This window comes from Perognathus longimembris, chromosome 17, assembly GCF_023159225.1.
Source record: "Perognathus longimembris pacificus isolate PPM17 chromosome 17, ASM2315922v1, whole genome shotgun sequence".
NCBI classification, from domain to species: domain Eukaryota; kingdom Metazoa; phylum Chordata; class Mammalia; order Rodentia; family Heteromyidae; genus Perognathus; species Perognathus longimembris.
In genome coordinates, this window is record NC_063177.1 from 27,235,334 (window position 1) to 27,256,586 (window position 21,253).

General features: G+C 40.4%; 1 protein-coding gene across 1 annotated transcript in view; it reads right to left on the reverse strand.

Annotated features, from left to right (window-relative positions):
* Positions 1–21,253, reverse strand: part of Vmp1 (vacuole membrane protein 1) — a 95,457-nt gene that overhangs the window by 13,242 nt on the left and 60,962 nt on the right. The window contains exons 8-10 of the mRNA XM_048365023.1: positions 17,003–17,083; positions 11,295–11,411; positions 4,193–4,254 (exon numbers count right to left, since the gene is read on the reverse strand). Of these exons, the coding sequence (XP_048220980.1) occupies positions 4,193–4,254; positions 11,295–11,411; positions 17,003–17,083 (260 nt within the window). The remainder of the gene's footprint in view (positions 1–4,192; positions 4,255–11,294; positions 11,412–17,002; positions 17,084–21,253) is intronic.

Genomic DNA, 21,253 nt, shown 5'->3' on the forward strand with positions numbered 1-21,253 from the left:
AGGCGGAGTTCAAGCCCCCAGACTGGCAAAAAAAAAAAACCCACAAAAAAACTTTACCACAAATTTTGCATAGATTAGGAATGGCCTTTCTAAACCAGTCATGATGGTATATAACTGAAGTCTCAGCACTCAGGAGTAGAGGCACAGAAGGATCACAAGTTCAAGGCCAGCCTAAGCTGTGGCTCAAGTGGTAGAGTTACTGGCCTTGAGCTCAAGTATAGCACCAAGATTCTGAATCAAGATCCAGGACTGGCACTACTACTACTACCACCACTAATAATAATAAAGTAAAAAAAAATTCAAGCAAGAGCACAAATCCCCTAGTTCAAGTCCCAGTACTGACACACACATGAGTGTGCACACACATTTTAAGGAGAGGTTGACTTTCCTTCAGTCTTCCCTGAGAACACAATGAAATTAGCCTTTTCACCCAGTCTTGAAATTTTGGAAATGAGATTTTTGAGAATATGGATAGTATTAAACCTGAGAAAGTCATTTTAAAAAACATATGTTTTTGGAATGTTAATTCATTGATATGAGTGGAGGTCAACTAAACTGTTTCAATATTTATAGAGAATTTAAAAATTAGACTGCAGTTGAGAGAGTTTATCAGTGGCCTCCCGAACTGGAGAAGGAATGCCACTCAAAGAAACATGATTGAAAGAACAGCAACTAGATGCAGACACACAAGTAAAATAACCTGGTGGTGGCAGTTATATTTCAAATCTAGATTTGTTTTGTTCCCTGTGATCTTTTCATTATGTCACTCTCTAGCTGTTCTTCCTCCAGATTAATTTTTCTTTCTTGTCTTAATAGTTCATAATTTCATTTTAAATTAGAATTGTTGACCTTTTTCTGGCATATCTTTTCTTTTCTTTTTTTATTACCATGGCAATTCATCACTCTCTTAATTGGGTGCACATAGTTTTTTTTTTTTTTTTTTTTTTTTTTTTTGCCAATCCTGGGGCTTGGACTCAGGGCCTGAGCACTGTCCCTGGCTTCTTTTTGCTCAAGGCTAGCACTCTGACACTTGAGCCACAGCGCCACTTCTGGCTGTTTTCTGTATATGTGGTGCTGGGGAATTGAACCCAGGGCTTCATATATACGAGGCAAGCACTCTTGCCACTAGGTCATATATATCCCCAGCCCTGGGTGCACATAATTTTAAATATCCTTCAACAGACTGCATTCCAAACTTAGCTAGTTTAGTGTGATGATTTGTTAAACAATTTGGAGTTTTAACAATGTTAAAATTAACAGAGAAGGTTTCTACAGTAAATTAGAGGCAGTACTTCTGGTTAGCTCAACTCAAGGGATCTAGCCAGTGAAAGTGAATGGTCTCTGTTCTGAAATAAACTGTTAATCTACAATAAACTCAGATCTATTAAAAACTCTCTTTTTTGGGGGAAGGTGTGCTGGTTATGGGACTTGAAATCAGGACCTGGGTTCTGTCCCTGACCTTCCTTTTGCTCAAGGCTACTGCTCTAACACTTGAGCCAGAGCTGCACTTCTGCCTTTTTTTTGGTAGTTTCAATGGAGATGAGAGTCTCACAGACTTTCATGCGTGGGCTGGCTTTGAATTACCATCCTCAGAGCTCAGCCTCCTTAATAGCTAGGACTACAGGTGTGAGCTGCTGGTGACGGCTTAAAACCTCATTCTTGGTGTTGGGTGAGTAGTTCCAAATACTGAGATAGGAGGATCATTTAAGTCCTGCAGATTGAATTGAGGCCTGTATGGGCAACACAATGAGACCTACTATAAAAAATAATGAGGGCTGGGAATGTGGCTTGGTGAGAGTGCTTGCCTAGCATGCATGAAGCCCTGGGTTTGATTCCTCAGTACTACATAAACTGAAAAAGCCAGAAGTGGTACAGTGGCTCAAGAGGTAGAGTGCTAGCCTTGAGCAAAAAGAAGCCAGGGACAGTGCTCAGGCCCTGAGTCCCAGGCCCCAGAACTGGCAAAAACAACAACAAATAATGATGAGCTGGATGCTACTGGCTCACACCTGTAATTCTACCTACATAGGAGGCTGAGATCTAAAAATAGTGGTTAGAAGCGAGATTGGGCAGCAAAGTTTGTAAGACTCTTTCTTATTTTCAATTAACTACCAAAAAACCAGAAACTGGGCTGGGGATATAGCCTAGTGGCAAGAGTGCCTGCCTCGGATACACGAGGCCCTAGGTTCGATTCCCCATCACCACATATACAGAAAACGGCCAGAAGCGGCGCTGTGGCTCAAGTGGCAGAGTGCTAGCCTTGAGCGGGAAGAAGCCAGGGACAGTGCTCAGGCCCTGAGTCCAAGGCCCAGGACTGGCCAAAAAAAAAACCAGAAACTGAGTTTTGCTCAAATGGCAGAGTATTAGCCTTGAGAAAAAAAAAAATCCAGTTCTGAGTTCAAGCTCCAGGACTCCCACAAAACAAAACAAAACAAAACAAAAACAATGATTGAGTCTGTAATCCTAGCTACTTGAGGATCTATGAAGGATTGTGATTTGAAATCAGCCTGGCTAGAAAAGTCTGTGAGATTCCAAAGTTATCAGCAAAAAGCCAGACAATTGTCTTTGGGACAGTACCTAGAGTAGAAAAATGGAGGGACAAAGGGTGAACAAATGCAGCAGTGGTACTCACTAGACAGTATGCTGAAAATGAACTGTGCAATTTGTGGGTGGGGATGGGAGGGAAAAACTGGGAGAAAGTGAGGAAAAGGGAGATATTGTTCAAAAAGAAATGTACTCTTTACCTGACTTATATAACTGTAATCTCTCTGCATACCAACTTTATAATAACAATAAAAACGTTACACAAGTGATATGGCTCAAGTGGTAATCTCTCTGCATACCAACTTTATAATAACAATAAAAAAGTTACACAGGTGATATGGCTCAAGTGGTAGAGTACTAGCTGAGTATGTGTAAGTCCCTGAGTTCAAACGTCAGCACCAATAAACAACAAAAAAATACCAACAAATTAATTATAACAATTACAACAACAAAACAAAACTGATCTCTACTTGTATAACATAGCCTTCATTCTAGTTTTGGTGAGTACATTTTTATTTTTTTTGTAGTGTTGGAGATCAAACCTAAGGCCTTAAATTGGCTAGGCAAGTGCTCTATCAACAGACACATCCTTAGTTCTATATACTAGTTTTCAATTGAACACTATATTTAAAAGCATTTCCCGTTTCAAACCATAGAAAAACGAATCATGTCATGTTCAACTGGAGAATCTGATTATGATATGATGTTACCCCCCCCAAAACTAGAAAGATACACCTTTTGGCATCTGATAATAGTATCACTTGTCAAATCAAATTATTTATTATTATCTAGAAAAGAAGCTGAGGTAGTAATTCCTGCAGACAATGGTGGAAAAAGTTAGTTGGGTAGTTTAGCCTTCTAAAATGGGTCTTCTTTTTCTCTCGCAAGTGAAGTACCAGATTCCTAGGTGACATATTTTTGGAAATATTACAACATCTTATTGTGCCTTATTTAATAAAATACTAAAATATTATGTAAGATTTAGACTTATATGGGAATTGATTGGTGAGCTTCCTCTACCTTTACAAAATATTCTGGGGGTCTTCTTCAATTTAACAATAGGGCAAGACATTCTGTTTCAAAAATTCATAGCCAGGGCTGGGAATATGACCTAGTGGCAGAGTGCTTGCCTCACATACATGAAGACCTGGGTTCAGTTCTTCAGCACCACATATATAGAAAAAGCCAAAACCGTGGCACTGCAGTTCAAGAAGTAGAGTGCTAGCCTTGAGCAAAAAGATGCCAGAGACAGTGCCCAAGTCCTGAGTCTAAGCCCCAGTACTGGCAAAAAAAAAAAAAAAAAAAAAAAAATTCAGCCCCAGCTAAGCTCAGGTGGCTTACACCTGTAGTCCTTAGCTATTCAGGAGGCTGAGAACTGAGGATCACACTTCAAAGCTAGTCCAGGCAGGAAACTCTATGAGACTTTTATCTCCATTTAACCACTCAAAAGCTAGAAGGGAAGCTGTGGCTCAAATGGCAGAGAGCTAGCCTTGAATGAAAAAGTTCAAGGACAGAGAGGCAGGCCCTGAGTTTAAGTTCCAGAATTTTGCGCGCGCACACACAGACACAGACACAGATAACCTAATTTACTTTTACACATTTGCTCTAATCAAACAGTGATATTAACATTAGTCTTTAAAGAATTACTCACCCAATAAAAGCCACCATTTGCTCCACTATGTGCTTGCTGAATGTTATTATAACAAAGATTTTCTGTAGGAAACACCAGTTAAAATAGTCATTAAAAACATACTATAAGTTAAAAAATTTAATAATTTTAAAAAGTAAAGTCCTGCTATAACTAAAATTTCAAATTTTCTTTTGTTTATGTGCTGGTACTGGGTCTTGAACTCAGGGCCTTGTACTCTCTTCTCAGGTTTCTTGCTTACTACTGGTGCTCTACCTCTTGACTTCCAGTCCAAATGTTTCTTTTTTCTTCTTTTTGCCAGTCCTGGACTTGAACTTGGGTCCTGACCACTGTCCCTGGCTTCTTTTGGCTCAAGGCTAGCACTCTATCACTTGAGCCACAGTGCCACTTCTGGCCTTTTCTGTTTATATGGTGCTGAGGAATCGAACCCAAGGCTTCATGCATGCTAGGCAAGCACTCTACCAATTAGCCACATTCCCAGCCCATGGTATTACATATTTTTAAAGTGCTTTTCCTCAAGCTCAAAGCTTTAATCTTATTAGGATACTTGACCATGACTGAAAGAAATTTGAGTCATGAAGCCACAGACTAAAATGGAATATAGTAGACATGTAGACTCTTGTATTATAAACCCATTCCCATGTAGCTTTTTTGTTGTTGTTGTTGGTCATGAGGCTTGAACTCAAGGCCTGGGTTCTGTCCCCGAGCTCTTTTCTTCAAGGCTAGCCCTCTAGCTCTTTGAAATACAGGTCTACTCCAGCTTTTGAGTAGTCAATTGGAGATAAAAGTCTCACAGGGACTTTTCTGCCCAGGCTGGGTTCAAACTGCAATCTTTAGATAGCCTCCCAAGTAGTTAGAATTACAGGCGTGAGTCACCAGCGCCCATTTCTCCCATAGCTTTGAGTACAGAAGCTCAGAAACAGGGCTGGGAATGTGGCTTAGTGGTGGAGAGCTTGCCTAGCATGCCCTAGCAAACCCTGGGTTTGATTCTTCAGTACCACATAAACAGAAAAGGCTGGAAGTGGTGCTGTGTCTCAAGTGGCAGCGTGTTAACCTTGAGCAGTGCCCAGGCGTGAGTTCAAGCTCCAGGACTGGTACCAAAAGAGAAGAAGAAGAAAAAAAGCTCAGGGACAGCACCCAGGGCATAAGTTCAAAATTGAGGACCAGCACAAGTATAGTAATGTAAATGTGAATACAATGATAACTGTCATTAATGGTAAAAAGAAAGAAAGAAAGAAAGAAAGAGACCAAAACCAACCAAACAAAAATAATCCATAATGTCACAGAAGTTTAGAGAAAAATAACTGTTTAGTGTTATTATTTAGTGAATAATTACTTTAGCCAATGTAACCCACATAAAGGGGAAGAAAATAAAATAAATAACAACCACTATGAATCTGAGGAAAGTTGGCAGGTTACACTAAAGCATAATATTTCATGTTGAAACTAATAGGTCAGAGTTACATGAGTAGTATATGAATATTAATGAAGCTACCAAGATAATTATTACAGATAATTTAAGGGGAGAAGAGCATGAGTATATGGGGTCTGTGCCAAAACTCAGTTGTTTTAGGGCTATAAATCTTTTCCCAATCAACAGAACTAATGGCATTGACTTCCAATGATTTCATCACCACGAGCTTTCCCTACCATCATTTCCTAACATGTGAAATAAGTCAATGCCCAGATAATTGCACAACTTTGCTTGAGAAACAAAACAAGATTTTCTTTTAAAATGTAACAGCTTAAAAATTCACTGTCCTAGGCAAGGAATAAAATACATCACCCATTTAAGAATGTATGTCTCAGAGTCTTTCACATTGGCAGTCTGAGTAGGAATTCTACTAAATGATAAAAGGCATAGACACAAAAGAGCCCTTCCACCATGTGTCTAGAAAACAAGGGAAAGAGCTAAGCAGGAAGAACAAAAAGATGAGTAAAGGGTACTAGTAGTGCCAGGATGAATAAAGCAATTATCTGTTAAAGAAGTGTCCTCCATTGGAGAGAAAAATTTTAGACAAGTTTAGTTGTCAGATAGGCACTAGAAGGTGTTAGTAAATCAATATATGAACATTTCTGATCTCCTGGGACTTATGTATGTGTTTGTTGGTAAATGGCAAGGAAGATAGGTAAGAGACTATACCCATGGTAAATAAGTCATAGAATATAATATAAATGTGCATGTTAAGTTTCTTAATTAGTTGGGAGAAAAGATGTCTCTAGGCAGTGGAACTGAACCTTATTTAGTGAATAGGAAGAACCTGAAATAACTTTTTTTTTTTTTTTTTTTTTGCCAGTGCTTGGGCTTTGGACTCAGGGCCTGAACACTGTTCCTGGCTTCTTTTTGCTCAAGGCTAGCACTCTACAGTGCCACTTTTGGAGCTTTTTCTGTTTATGTGGTGCTGAGGAATCCAACTCAGGGCTTCATGCATGCTAGGCAAGCATTCTACCACTAAGCTACATTCTCAGACCCCTGAAATAACATTTTCAATTGAGCTGATTTGATTTTTTTAGGGAAGGCTAACAGATAGCAAGACAATAATAAAAATAACAACTCTTAATGTACAACTATCTGATTTTTTTTTTTTGGGGGGGGACAGTCCTGGGCTCAGGGCCTAAGCACTGTCCCTGGTTTCTTTTTGCTCAAGGCTAGCACTTTGCCACTTGAGCCACAGCGCCACTTCTGGCTTTTTCTATATATGTGGTGCTGAGAAATCAAACCCAGGGCTTCATGTATATGAGGCAAGCACTTTTTGCCACTAGGCCATATTCCCAGCCCCCAATTATCTAATAGGTTTTAAGTTGAGGAAAAAGAGATGAAAGCTGTCTATGGTGGACTCACACCTGTAATCTACTCAGAAGACAGATCTGAGAAACATGGTTCAAAGCCATCCAGGGCAGGAGAGTCTATGAGACCCATATCTTCAAATAACCACCCAAATCCAGAAGAGACGCTGTGGCTCAAGCGGTAGAATGCTAATCTTCAGAGAAAAGGCTCAGAGATAGTGCATAGATCTTAAATTCAAGTCCCAAGACAGGCACCAGAAAGAGAGGGGGGGTGAGGGAGAGAGAGGGACAGAGACAGGAAGAAGGAGAGAAAGAGAAAGAGAGAGGGAGAGGGGGAGGGAGAGGGAGAGATAAGGAGGGGGAAGGGAAAAAACAGATGCAGAAACAGGTTTTGTATAAATAGTACAGAAAAAAAATTGTTTGGGTGTTTCTATTGCAAAAAAGGCTAAAATGTTTATACTGCTCACTAATATTGCTTACCCAAGAAATGAGAAGTGCTTGTTACCCTGAACTACATCTGGATGTACATCAAGTGACATGCCTTTACAAAGTATGTCACAATGACACAGTACAACATAGCAAACATAGCTTTGGTTTAGTGAAGGAATACAGATTCTTTCCTTTCAGAAACATAAAAGGATTTTTAGCTGTTTTGCTTTTTTCTCCTCCTTCTTTTGCTTTCCTGTACACATTAGGTAGTCTGAAACAGCTTCAACTTTAAGAGCTCAGTTTGGATTTTAGTGTCTTAGGTAAGAAATCTTGTTTCTTAAAATTTTTTTATTTATTTTACTTTAATTCTTTCTTTCTCTCCTATATTTCCTTCTTTTAGTATTGGGATTTGAACTCAAGTCTTTATTACTTGAGCCATATCTCCATCCTATTTTGTCTTCTCTAACATATTTTGTCTCTCTATGAGATAAATAACATAAATTATCAGGCGCAGGACCTGATAAATAGCAGGCATTCAACAATTTACTTTCCTTAGTCATATTAATAATTTACATAGATTAAAAAGGTAGTGCAAAAGAAGGAATACTGAACATGAAGTCACAAGATTTCGGTTCAAATTCAAGCTCTTTTTTTTTTTTTTTTTTTTGCTGGTCTTGGGCACTGTCCCTGAGCTTTTTGCTCAAAGCTAGCACTCAACTCTACCATTTGAGCCACAGTGCCACTTCTGCCTTTTTCTGTTTATGTGGTCCTGAGGAATCGAACCCACAAAGCCACATTCCCAGCCGCACTTCCACTTTTTTTTTTTTGTAATTTATTGGAGATAAATAAGAGTCTCATGGAATTTACTGCCCAAGTTGGTTTCAAACCACAGTCTTCAGATCTCAGCCACCAGAGTAGCTAGGATTAGACAGGAATGAGCCATTGGCACCTGGTTCAAGTTTTGTTTTTTGCCAGTCCTGGGGTTTGGACTCAGGGCCTGAGCACTATCTCTGGCTTCTTTTTGCTCAAAGCTAACACTCTACTCACTTGAGCCACAGCGGCTACTTCTGGCCTTTTCTGTTTATGTGGTGCCGAGGAATCAAGCATGCTGAGGAATCATGCATGCTAGGCAAGCACTCTACCGCTAAGCCACATTCCCAGCCCCTCAAGCTGGTTTTCTTTTTTTGTTTTTTGTTTTTGTTTTGCCTGGGCCTTGGACTCAGGGCCTGAGCACTGTCCCTGGCTTCTTTTTGCTCAAGGCTAGCACTCTGCCACTTGAGTCACAGCGCCATTTCTGGCCATTTTCTGTATATGTGGTGCTGGGGAATTGAACCCAGGGCCTCATGTATACAGGGCAAGCGCTCTTGCCACTAGGCCATATCCCCAGCCCTCAAGCTGGTTTTCTTACAGGCAACATTTATTAACCACTTACGTCTGACAACCACAAAATGGTCATAGTAATTCTCCTATCCTAGGATTACATCAAGCATTGTAAAGTGTGAAATACTATATTAAAAATTAAAAGCCAGGGGCTGGGAATATGGCCTAGTGGCAAGAGTGCTTGCCTCCTACACACGAAGCTCTCGGTTCGATTCCCCAGCACCACATATATGGAAAACGGTCAGAAGTGGCGCTGTGACTCAAGTGGCAGAGAGCTAGCCTTGAGCAAAAAGAAGCCAGGGAAGGTGCTCAGGCCCTGAGTCCAAGGCCCAGGACTGGCAAAATAAATAAATAAATAAATAAAAATAAAAGCCAGGGGCCGTGGCTATACCTGCAGTACTAGCTACTCAGGAGGCTGAGATCTGAAGACTGTGGCAGGATTGCCAGGCAGGAATGTCATGAGATACTTATCTCCAATCAAAAACTGGAAGTGGAGCTGTTGTTCCACTTAAGTGGTAAGTGCTCACCTAGCATGCATGAAGCCCTGGGTTCAATTCTTCAGTACCATGTAAACAGAAAAGGCTGGAAGTAGTGCTGTGGCTCAAGTGGTAGAGCACTAGCCCTGAGCAAAAGAAGCTCAGGGACAGTGCCCAGGCAATGAGTCAAGCCCAGGACTGGGAAAAAAATAAAAATAAATAAATTAATTAATTAAAAGGTCATAACTTAAATGGTCATAATCAGCAGGGTGTTAGCAGTCCATTTCTGTAATCCTAGTTACTTAGGAGACTGAGATATGGGGATCACTGTTCAAAGCTGGTCTAAGCTGACAAATTGAGACTTCTATCTCCAATTAACCACTCAAGTAGTAGAGCATCAGCCTTGAGAGGAAAAGCTAAGAGTATGGGGCCCAACATTTGAATCCCAATACTGCCCAAAACAAAACACAAAAAAACTACCAAAAAAACAAAAACTTAGGGATTCCCAGAAAAGTCGCTATAAACTAATTGAAATACTCTTCTCTTTTTTTTTCTGGGGTTGGGGGAGGAGTGGATTATAGGGCTTGAACTCAGGGCCTGGGTACTGTCCCTAAGCTATTCTACTCTAAGACTACCTACCACCCTACCACTATGAGCCACATCTCCTCTTCCAATTTTTGCAGTCTCACACTTTCCTGCCCAGGCTGGCTTTGAACCGTGAACCTCAGATCTCAGTCTCCTTAGTAACTAGGATTACAGGCGTGAGCCACCATGCTCAGCTTCATTCTCCAGAGGAAGAGAAGTGCCAGAGAGGAAGGCTCGAACCCAGGGCCACATGTTCAGTTTTCTTGCTCACAGTTGACAGTCTACTACTTGAGCCACTCTAGTTTGGCTGGTACTGAAGACTGAACTCAGGGTCTCACATACATGATGCACAGGTTCAACCACAGAAGTATGTCCCTAGCCGATTGGGTTTATTTTAAATTATTATGGAACAACACGGTGGCACAGAGACAATACTTCATGGTTCTTGATTTTCTTTGTATAAATACCTTTCTTTGTTGCAAACCACACTGATTACAAACAAATTCTTTCCAGGTTAATTTTTAATTTTATTCTAGTGAGACTTGCCCTTAGTAGGAAATAATTCGCATCACAGCTTTTGACTCACATATCTATTTCCCTTTAATGTCTTAGCATCTAGTTGCATGTGTGTATCCTACAGCTGTTAAAAGTGTCTCTAGGGACTAGTGGATTCTCATTCTGTAACCGCAGCCCACATTTCCTTGCTTCTTCAGACCCCTTCCTTCCCCATTTTCTCCCCCACTAACACCTGGCTGGTTTTCGGTAAAGAGTATTGGTGTCGAGAGGAAATACTATATAGAGTATGAGAAAGAAAAGAAATAGTGAAAGGCAATACTCTCTCAGGTTGTGGTCAGGAGAAAAACTACATTATTTGACTGTATATAAAAATGATGTACATTTTTCTATACAAAAACACACTTTCATTTGATAAGTCTTAGGTACATGGTTTCATGGAGCAAAAAGTAAACAAGAAGAGAAAAGAGAAAAAAGAAAGGAAGAAAAGGGAAGGGAGAAAAAGAGAGAGGAAGAAAACAAAGGAATTTCTTTTATCTTACATTTCTATGCTGGTCCTGGGGCCTCAACTCAGGGCCTGGGTGCTGTCCCAGAGCTTTTTGGCTCAAGGCTCTACCACTTCAGCCACAGCCCTCCACTTTCAGCTTTTTGATGGTTAACTGGATTTTGGTGGTTAATTGGATTTTCCTGCCCACTATGGCACTGAACCTCCATCCTCAGATCTCAGCCTCCTGAGTAGCTAGGACTAGACAGGAACCACCAGCATCAGGCAATAAGGGAATTTACTAACCTCCATGTGACATTTTCATACTTTCTAAGTAAGCTACAAAACCAAAGCAGAGTCAGCAACCTAATTTTCTTAGGAATGAGCCAGTTTCAGTGTCTTATAATAGGTGCAACATAATCAGTCAACAGTGAATAAGGTATATAATTACCTGGATATGCATTTTAATTATTGCTTTTCCAATCAGTGTTGCACCAAAGAAGGTCCAAAATGGCACAAGAAAGTGTCCACATGTTATTCCAGCCAGATCAAATAGAGGATTTGGAATCTATTAAGAAACAACAACAATAACAACTTACATACAAAATTCAAAGATCAATTTAATTTTATCACCCACTGGTATGTATTATTTTGTTTTGGGCCTTGTTTAAATTGTAAAAAAAAAAGATAAGTTCCCTGGTCAGTTCACTACACTGTTCAGAAGGTATAGAAGTCTTTTACATGGCCCTATGCTGGGTCTCACATTTTTATCAGGCTCTTCTCTAATATGTTTACAGTGAACCAGGTTATCTTTTTCTTTATTTACCTATGGCTGATGCCTCATAACCACATTTTCTTTCCTTAAACCATAAGAGAAATGGATAAAGTCTGTGGATCTCTGTAGGTATTGCATCCCATTCAGTATATTCTTGGGCATTTGCTTTGGATTGCTTTCTATGGAGAGGTATGAGTTAGAATTAGTTCAGAAATCACTCAGGTCCTGTTTTTATTTTTATATTTATTTATTTTGGTGTCCTGGGACTTGAACTCAGGGCCTGGGCACTTTCCCTACACTTTTGTGCTCAAAGTTAATGCTCTCCCACTTTGAGCCACAACACCATTTCTAGCTATTTTTAAAAAAAATTTTTAATAGTTTTGTTTTTTGTATTTATGTGGTACCAAGGAATCGAACCCAGGGCCTCACACATGCTAGGCAAGCAATATACAAGCAAGCCACATTCCTTGCCCCCGTTTCCAGCTTTTTGGTAGTTGATCAGAGATAAGACTCTCATAGACTTTCCCGCCCAGGCTGGCTTTGAACTTTGATCCTCAGATCTCAGCCTCTTAAGTAGCTAGAATTAGAATTGTGAGTCACCAATCACCCAGAAAGAGTTCTAAAATTTTTAGCCTGAAGTATGAATATCTGAAAGTGCTCACTTTTTTTTTGGCCAGTCCTGGGCCTTGGACTCAGGGCCTGAGCACTGTCCCTGGCTTCTGTTTTTGCTCAAGGCTAGCACTGCCACTTGAGCCGCAGCGCCACTTCTGGCCTTTTCTATATATGTGGTGGGGGAAATCGAACCCAAGGCTTCATGTGTATGAGGCAAGCACTCTTGCCACCAGGCCATATTCCCAGCCCAGTGCTCACTTCTTTAACAAGCATTCTTATAAATTCACAATTACATTTATAGAAGAATATTCTTAAAATAAAAAAAATTATTTGTAGTTCTTTTCTTTGTTTTCTTTATTTTTGTCAATAATGGAGCTTGAACTCTGGGCCTGGGTGCCATCCCTGGGCTCTTTTGCTCAAGGCCAGTGCTCTACCACTTTGAGCCACAGTGCCACTTCCAGTTTTCTTATGGTTAGATGGCAATAAGAGTTTCAGGCATTTTCCTACCTGGGATGGCTTTGAACTGTGATCCTTAGATCTCAACCTCCTGAGCTTAGATCTCAGCCTCCTGAGAAGCTAAGGTTATGAGCCACCAGCACCCTGCTCATTATTTGTATTTCATTTTACAAAGTTCAAGGCTTTGGGTCCATGTGACATATTTCAGAAAGAAAATCAAATGTGCAAATATGAGAGCACAGATTCACATGTTTTGAATACTTAGTCCCAGACAGAGAAATGATTCACAATAAATATCTTTTCTAAACATTCCCACATTTTAAGAATGTGAAATGACAATTCCCTATAAAAATGCAAAGAAACCACAGGCTGTTTTTGAGTACTTCATCTATTTTTCTTCTACAGAAACATCTGCCCTATGGTTGTTGGTTGAACCACTTACAAGTCAATTAATTTAACTTTTTAACTCTGAAAGAAAAGCCTAGATGTTTAAAAACTATTTGTCATATATGGTTATTTATTTATTTATTTTTGCCAGTCCTGGCCTTGGACCCAGGGCCTGAGCACTGTCCCTGGCTTCTTTTTACTCAAGGCTAGCACTCTGCCACTTGAGCCACAGCACCACTTTTGGTGCTGGGGAATCGAACCTAGGGCTTCATACGAGGCAAGCACTCTTGCCACTAGGCCATATTCCCAGCCCCACATATGGCATTTTTAAAGCAATGCCATGACTAAATTAGAATTCTTCTGTTAGTAATACTTTGATTCAATAAATTGTTTTTAAATGTAAATTAAAACACTTCATGCAATTTATTTTTTTTATAACCATATTGTAAGCCTTGTGTCTGCCATTTTGTAGTTTCTCATGTTATCCTTACAGTTCTATGAATTATAACTTTTCCATTATTCTCAGGCTCCAATCCACATCAAAATGCAAATAAATTTAAAGTTATGGCATATGTAATAAACAGTAGGATTTGACAGTCTGTTGGATATGTCATTCTACAATGGATACATGTACAAGAGTATAATGAATGAATTTATTTTTAGATATACATTAATTTATTATTTTTTTTTTGCCAGTCCTGGGCCTTGGACTCAGGGCCTAAGCACTGTCCCTGGCTTCCTTTTTGCTCAAGGCTAGCACTCTGCCACTTGAGCCACAGCGCCGCTTCTGGCCGTTTTCTGTATATGTGGTGCTAGGGAATCAAACCCAGGGCCTCATGTATATGAGGCAAGCTCTCTTGCCACTAGGCCATATCCCCAGCCCCACATTAATTTTATTTTGTGTGTGTGTGTGGGTACTGGGGCTTTAACTCAGGGCCTGGGCACTGTTTGAGCTGAGCCACAGCTCCACTTCCAGTTTTCTGGTGGTTAATTGGGGTCTCACAGACTTTCCTGCCTAGGCTGGCTTTGAACCATGATTCTCAGATCTTAGCCTCCTGAGTCGCTAGTATTACAGGAATGAGCCACCAGCGCTTAGTGTTAGGTATTGTTTTAAGTGCTTTATGTCAGCAATCCTTACAACACTATATCATCATCATACTAATTTTACTTAGGAAAAGAATGAAAGAAATTGTCATTTGCCTTAGGCAAAGGTAGCAAAGTAAGAGTTGAGAAACTTTTGGAAGTTTGTGCCTTCTGAGCTTGTTCTCTGGGTTCCTAAATTAATGACATAATTATCTGTTAGGTATCCCAAAATAATACCATTTTCTAGGTTTCTGTAGTATTGTTTTTTGCCAGTCCTGGGGCTTGAACTCAGGGCCTGAGCACTGTCCCTGGCTTCTTTTTGCTCAAGGCTAGCACTGTACCACGTGAGCCACAGTGCCACTTCTGGCTTTTTCTATATATGTGGTGCTGAGGAATTGAACCCAGGGCTTCATGTATATAAGGCGAGCACTTTACCACTAGGCCATATTCCCAGCCCGATTTCTATAGTATTTTAACTGTCTCTCAGTACTTCAGGATCCATAGGGAGATGAAATATGTCTTTTACCTCTTTTTTAAACATCTAAAAAATTTTTTAGCAGTGCTAGAGATTTGAACACATGGGCTTGTGCAGTAGTTGAGCATTCTATCATTGAACTACATCTTCAGACTCCTTTTAAACCTTTACTCTCAGAACAAAGTGGCTGATATAAAGCATATCATGAACATTTACGGGCTTAGTACTACATTAGTATATGTCCTAAAATACCTGTATCAGCCTTTGCAGTGAAGTGTCTTATTTCTATCTTTACATCTCTGCCCCCCCCATCTTCCTTCTGCATTTCCTCCCTTCCCAATCTATAGACATGATCTTGCTAAGCAATCCAGTCACAAACCATAAATTCCTGATCCTCATGCCTTAGCCTTCACAGTGCTGGAATGCAGGTGTTCACCACATCCAACATCTGTTCCATTTTTAAAAATAAGAAAATCTGGGCTTTGGGAATAATATGAGTGACACTATATACCTAAGAGGCACAATTGGTTTATGAATTAAGTCAGCCTGACTCTACAGGTTATTCTCTTTCTAGTCTACTCATTCTACAATATAACTATAACTTGTTCATGAAGTGGTAATAAATATTATGATTAAAAACAATTATAGGGGCTGGGAATATGACCTAGTGGTAAAGAGCTTGCCTTGTATACATGAAGGCCTGGGTTCGATTCCTCAGCACTGCATATATAGAAAAAGCCAGAAATGGTGCTGTGGCAAGTGGTAGATTGCTAGCCTTTAGCAAAATGAAGCCAGGGATAGTGCTCAGACCCTGAGTTTAAGCCCCAGGACAGGCAAAACAAAAGAAAACAAACAATAAAACCTGATTATAGTAAAAAGAAGTTAGCTTATGAAAATTTCAGGTATTATCAGAGCCAATAGACAGTAGGCATTTATTTTAGATCTCTCTACAATGATGATATTACATCATAAATTTTAGCATCAATTGTGCTAATTTTTGGCATCTGCAAGGGAGAGCTCAAAGATGCAATATTTGTGTCTTATTATATAATGAATAGTTATGGGGCTGGGGATATAGCCTAGTGGCAAGAGTGCCTGCCTCGGATACACGAGGCCCTAGGTTCGATTCCCCAGCACCACATATACAGAAAACGGCCAGAAGCGGCGCTGTGGCTCAAGTGGCAGAGTGCTAGCCTTGAGCGGGAAGAAGCCAGGGACAGTGCTCAGGCCCTGAGTCCAAGGTCCAGGACTGGCCAAAAAAAAACACAAAAAAACAAAAAAAAATAGTTATGTCAATAATTCTGTGAGTTTGATTTATAATGAAAGTTTATAGGTTATCAACGAGGTGCTTGGATATTTTGGCCAAATCTGTCGCTGAATTGCCAATAATTGTATATATGCCACTAAGAAAGACCGATCAAATTGGCCCATCCTAAAAATAAAATTTTATGGTGTTAGAGAAGATTGAGAAAAAATTCCAATTCACCAAGGAATGACAATTTCACAAATCTGAAATTTAAAGCATTAAAAATTTCAGACAGGGGCTGGGGATATGGTCTAGTGGCAAGAGAGCTTGCTTCGTATACATGAGGCCCTGGGTTCAATTCCCCAGCACCACATATACAGAAAATGGCCAGAAGTGGCAGAGTGCTAGCCTTGAGCAAAAGGAAGCCAGGGACAGTGCTCAGGCCCTGAGTCCAAGGCCCAGGACTGGCCAAAAACAAACAAACAAAAAAAAAAGTTTCAGACAAAAATAGCTTCTTAGTTTATTACAGTTAATGTTGTTCTTAGCTCTGCTTCAGATATTGCCAATATCAAAGGCAAGAGGTAAGGTTTCTTTTTTTGTTTTGTTTTGAATTTTTGTTTTTGCCAGTCTTGGGGCTTGGACTCGGGGCCTGAGCACTGTCGCTGGCTTCATTTTTGCTCAAGGCCACTTGAGCCATAGCGCCACTTCTGGCCTTTCTGTATATGTGGTGCTGAGGAATCGAACCCAGGGCTTCATGTATATGAGGCAAGCACTCTTGCCACTAGGCCATATTCCCAGACCCAAGAGGTAAGGTTTCTTAAGAGCAATGTTATATGAATTTTTAAACTAACACTAGAAACTTTAGAAAAACACTTCCTCTCTATAACTGTGTGGAACATTATGTAAAAACTAAACTATGTAACTTGAGAATAGGGATGGGATGGGGAAAATAGGAGAGAATGATAGAAGGGGTAATAGTGATCAAGAAGTATTGCATTCATAAACTTACTTATAGAATTGTAACCTTTTCCTACATCAACTTAAAAATTAAAAAAATCTTGAAAAAAATATCAAAATACAATCCTACCATTACGTAAAAGTTATCACTTTTAATATTTCACTTACTGAAGCACATGCCAAAATCCCCAAAAATCCAACTTTTTGTACTAGATTCTGAATTGCCAGTTTAGCCCGTGAAGCAAAGTCCTGTAAAAAGAAAGATATTAAAACATTAATGGAATTTATTGTATCATGTTATGTTATTGCACAAGCTGATAGCATTGATTTTTTTTGTTGTTGTTTGTTTCTTCTGCCCGTTCTGGAGCTTTAACTTGTGGCCGGGTGCTGAGCTTTTGTGCTCCAGGCTCTACACTTGAGACACAACTCCACTGCTTTACTTCCAGCTTTTTGGCGGTTAATTAGAGATGTGTCTTAGAGACTTTTGTTCCCAGGCTGGCTTTGAATTGTGATCCCCAGATCTTAGCCTCTTGAATAGCTAGGATTACAGGTGTGAACCACCAGTGCCCAGCTGGTTTTTGTTTGTTTTGGAGGGGTTTCTTGGTCTTTTTTTTTTTTTTTAAACTGGTTCTGGGGCTTGAACTCAGGGCCTGGATGCTGTCTTTGAGCTTTTTGTGCTCAAGGCTGGTGCTCTATCACACTTTGAGTCACAGTTCTACTTCTGATTTCTTGGTGTTTAACTGGAGATGAGAGTCTCATGGACTTTCTTGCCTAGGCTGACTTCGAACTTCGATACTCAGATCTCAACCTCTTTAGTAGCTAGGATTACAGGCATGAACCACCAGCACTGAGATGTTTGTATCTGAGCTGTATTTTTCCTATGTAGCTCAGGCTAGAAATAAATTTTCAATCCTTTTTCCCCAACCTCCTGAATAGTGAGATAACTGGTGTGAATCACCATGCTTCTTAGATCATAGGGATTCATTTAATGACTAAGAGGAATGGTTAACATCATAGCAGTATGTTTATGGGAAAACATGCAAATAAAATTGTCACAGAATCCTATGTCCTTAAGACTTTTACCAAACTTAAGAATAAGCTCAGGGGCTGGGAATGTGGCTTAGTGGTACAGTGCTTGCCTAGCATGCATGAAGCCCTGGGTTCAATACCTCAGTACCACATAAACAGAAAAAGCTGGAGGTGGGAGCTGGGAATATAGCCTAGTGGCAAGAGTGCTTGCCTCCTACACATGAAGCTCTTGGTTCGATTCCCCAGCACCACATATATGGAAAATGGCCAGAAGGGGCGCTGTGGCTCAAGTGGCAGAGTGCTAGCTTTAAGCAAAAGAATCTTGAGGACAGTGTACAGGCCCTGAGTTCAAGCCCAAGACTGATGAAAGAAAAAAAAAAAAGAATAAGCCTAAACATTATGAATGTATTTTTTAAATGTTTCAGGATTTTCTAGATATAAGGAAAATATAGTAAACCAACCATGAACTAATTCAACCAATCTTTTTTTTTTCTTCAACTATATGCCAGACTTAATCTCCAATTAACATCAGCGTAGGAAATCATGATTTTAAGACAGTGAAGATACTGCTTCTAGTGAGATAACTAACCAGAAGAGGAAAACATAATAATGTGACAATAACTACTTTCAGTAACTGAAAAACAAAATAACACTATATTTACAAAGCTTGAACTAAGTTTTCTATTTGTTTGGTGCTGGTATTGGGGCTTGAACTCTTGAACTCAGGTGCTATCCCTTAATCTTTTGGGGAGGGGGGCTCAACTCAGGGCCTGGGTGCTGTCCTTGAGCTCTTTTGTTCAAGACTAGTGCTCTACCAGTTTGAGCCACAGCTTCACTTCTGGTTTTCTGGCGGTTAATTGGAGATAAACGTCTCAGACTTTCCTGCCTGGTCTGGCTTTGACTGCGATCCTCAGATCTCAGCCTCCTGAGCAGCTATGATTAGTGCCTGGCTTGTCTTAGCTTTTTCTTTTTTTGCCTTTCCTGGAGCTTGAACTTCAGGCCTGGGCACTGTCCCTAAGCTCTTCCCCCACCCCCTACTGCCCCCAAGGCTAGCACTCTACCACTTAACCCCCTTTACCATTTCTGGATTTTTGGTGGTTAAGTGGAGGAGAGTCTCACTTATTTTCCTGCCCAGGTGGTAATTCTCAGTCTCCTCAGTAGATAGGATTATAGGTGTGAGCCACTGGCACCTGTAGCTTGCATTAGCTTTTTAAAATGTTCTCACATTTTATTTGAGCTTTTCAAAATTTGGGGTCTAGACAGCGCACATAGAATTATACTCAACTTTTCCATAAAACTGTAGCCCTGAAAAGTTAAATGTTCAAGGTGTAATATTAGGGGGAAAGATGGGACAACATTTAGTCTCAGAGTCTGAAAACTGTGCCTTTTTATAAAACAGTTAAAAAAATACAAAGGCTCCCAAGGTTAATCATTAGATAAATTCTCCAATAAGCTTTTTAATTTTATAATTTATTTCCAAAGAGAAAATTTACTTTTCTTTGAGTGTAGGCTTACTTTCTTCAGTAAGTTAAGTATATCAGATTTAATATATATATATATATATATATTTTTTTTTTTTTTGCCAGTCCTGGGCCTTGGACTCAGGGCCTGAGCACTGTCCCTGGCTTCCTTTGGCTCAAGGCTAGCACTCTGCCACTTGAGCCACAGCGCCACTTCTGGCCATTTTCTGTATATGTGGTGCTGGGGAATCAAACCCAGGGCCTCATGTATACGAGGCAAGCTCTCTTGCCACTAGGCCATATCCCCAGCCCCCAGATTTAATATTTTTAAACAATGGAACTACTGTACCAAAAAGAACTTTTTATTTTTATTCATATTTCTAATTTAAGGTTAAAGTTTTTCTTCTTTGGTTATGATCTAACCTAAGACTTTGTATTTTTTAGCTAAGTTTTCTGCCACTTAGTTACTTACATTCCAGCCTGAAAAGACAGACACGTCTGTGTGTGTGTGTGTGTGTGTGTGTGTGTGTGTGTGTGTGTGTATAAAAGTGTGTGCCTGTGTGGGAGGGGGAAAGAGAAAGGTTGTGACTAATCTTGGCCTTACCAGGCCAGGTGCTCTATCTTGAAGCCATGACCTCAGCCCTTCTTGTTTCAGTTATTTTTCAAGCTAAGTCTTGCTCTTTTGTCTGGAACAAGCCTTGAATCATTATCCACCTATCCATAACTACTATTGAGTTGAGATTACAAATGTAAGGGGTTCTTCTTCTTCTAGGTGTTGGCTGTCCCTAAGGTTTTATGTTCAAGGCTAGCTGTCAGGTTTTTGTGTTTTTGTTTTGGTTATTAATTGAAGATTAGAGTCTTACAGGCTTTCCAGCCCAGTCTGGCTTCAAACCTTGATCCTCAGATCTCAGCTTCTTAAGTAGCTAGGATACAGATCTGAGCCACCAGTACCCAGTGATCTGTGACTCTTAAGTGGCTAGGATTATAAGCATACACCACCATCCTAGCTTGACAAAACATTTTTTCCTTTTAACTTTTTTTGTGTGTGCCAGTCCTGGGGCCTGAACTCATAGACTGATAGCTGTCCCTGAGGTTTTGTGCTCAAGGCTAGTGCTCTACCACTGGAGCTAAATTGAAGATGAGAGTCTCATGGACTTTCCTGCCTGGGCTGGCCTTGTCACATCTTAGCCTCCAAAGTAGCTAGGATTATATGCGTGAGCCACCAGCGCCAGTTTTGTTTTTGGAAGATTTAAACTACCCTTTCCCCATCCCTGTTTCTCCCATACCCTTTCCAGGTTGTGGTAACTGCTATTCTAGTCTGTTCTATGAGATCAGCTCTTTTAGATCCCATATGTAAGTTAAAACATAGGGTATTTATCTTACCACTCCAGTTCAAACTGCTGCTGTAAATGACAGAATTTCCTTTTTTTCAAAAAATGGATGAATACCATTCAAGTGTGTAAATATCCATGTGTATGCAGGAACATGTGTGCACACAAACACCCACACCTAATTTTCTTTTCTATTGATCTGTTAAGAGATGTCTAGGGGGCTGGGGATATGACCTAGTGGCAAAAGTGCTTGCCTCGTATACATGAAGCCCTGGGTTCAATTCCCCAGCACCACATATACAGAAAACGGCCAGAAGTGGCTCTGTGGCTCAAGTGGCAGAGTGCTAGCCTTGAGCAAAAAGAAGCCAGGGAAAAGTGCTCAGGTGTTGGGGACAGCTGTGCCTTGAAGAGGCCACAGCTGGCTCTAGCTTGTCTCCTCCCTCTTTAACAGGAAGAGAAGCCCCTGCCCCTGGGGGACTGGGCCTCCGCCCACAAAGGAAGTCCCCTGACATCACTTGAGGGACATCCCTTGGGACCAATCAGGGGCCCCTTGGGACCAATCAGGGGCCCCTCTCCTGTGCCCGCCTTTGGGGTATATC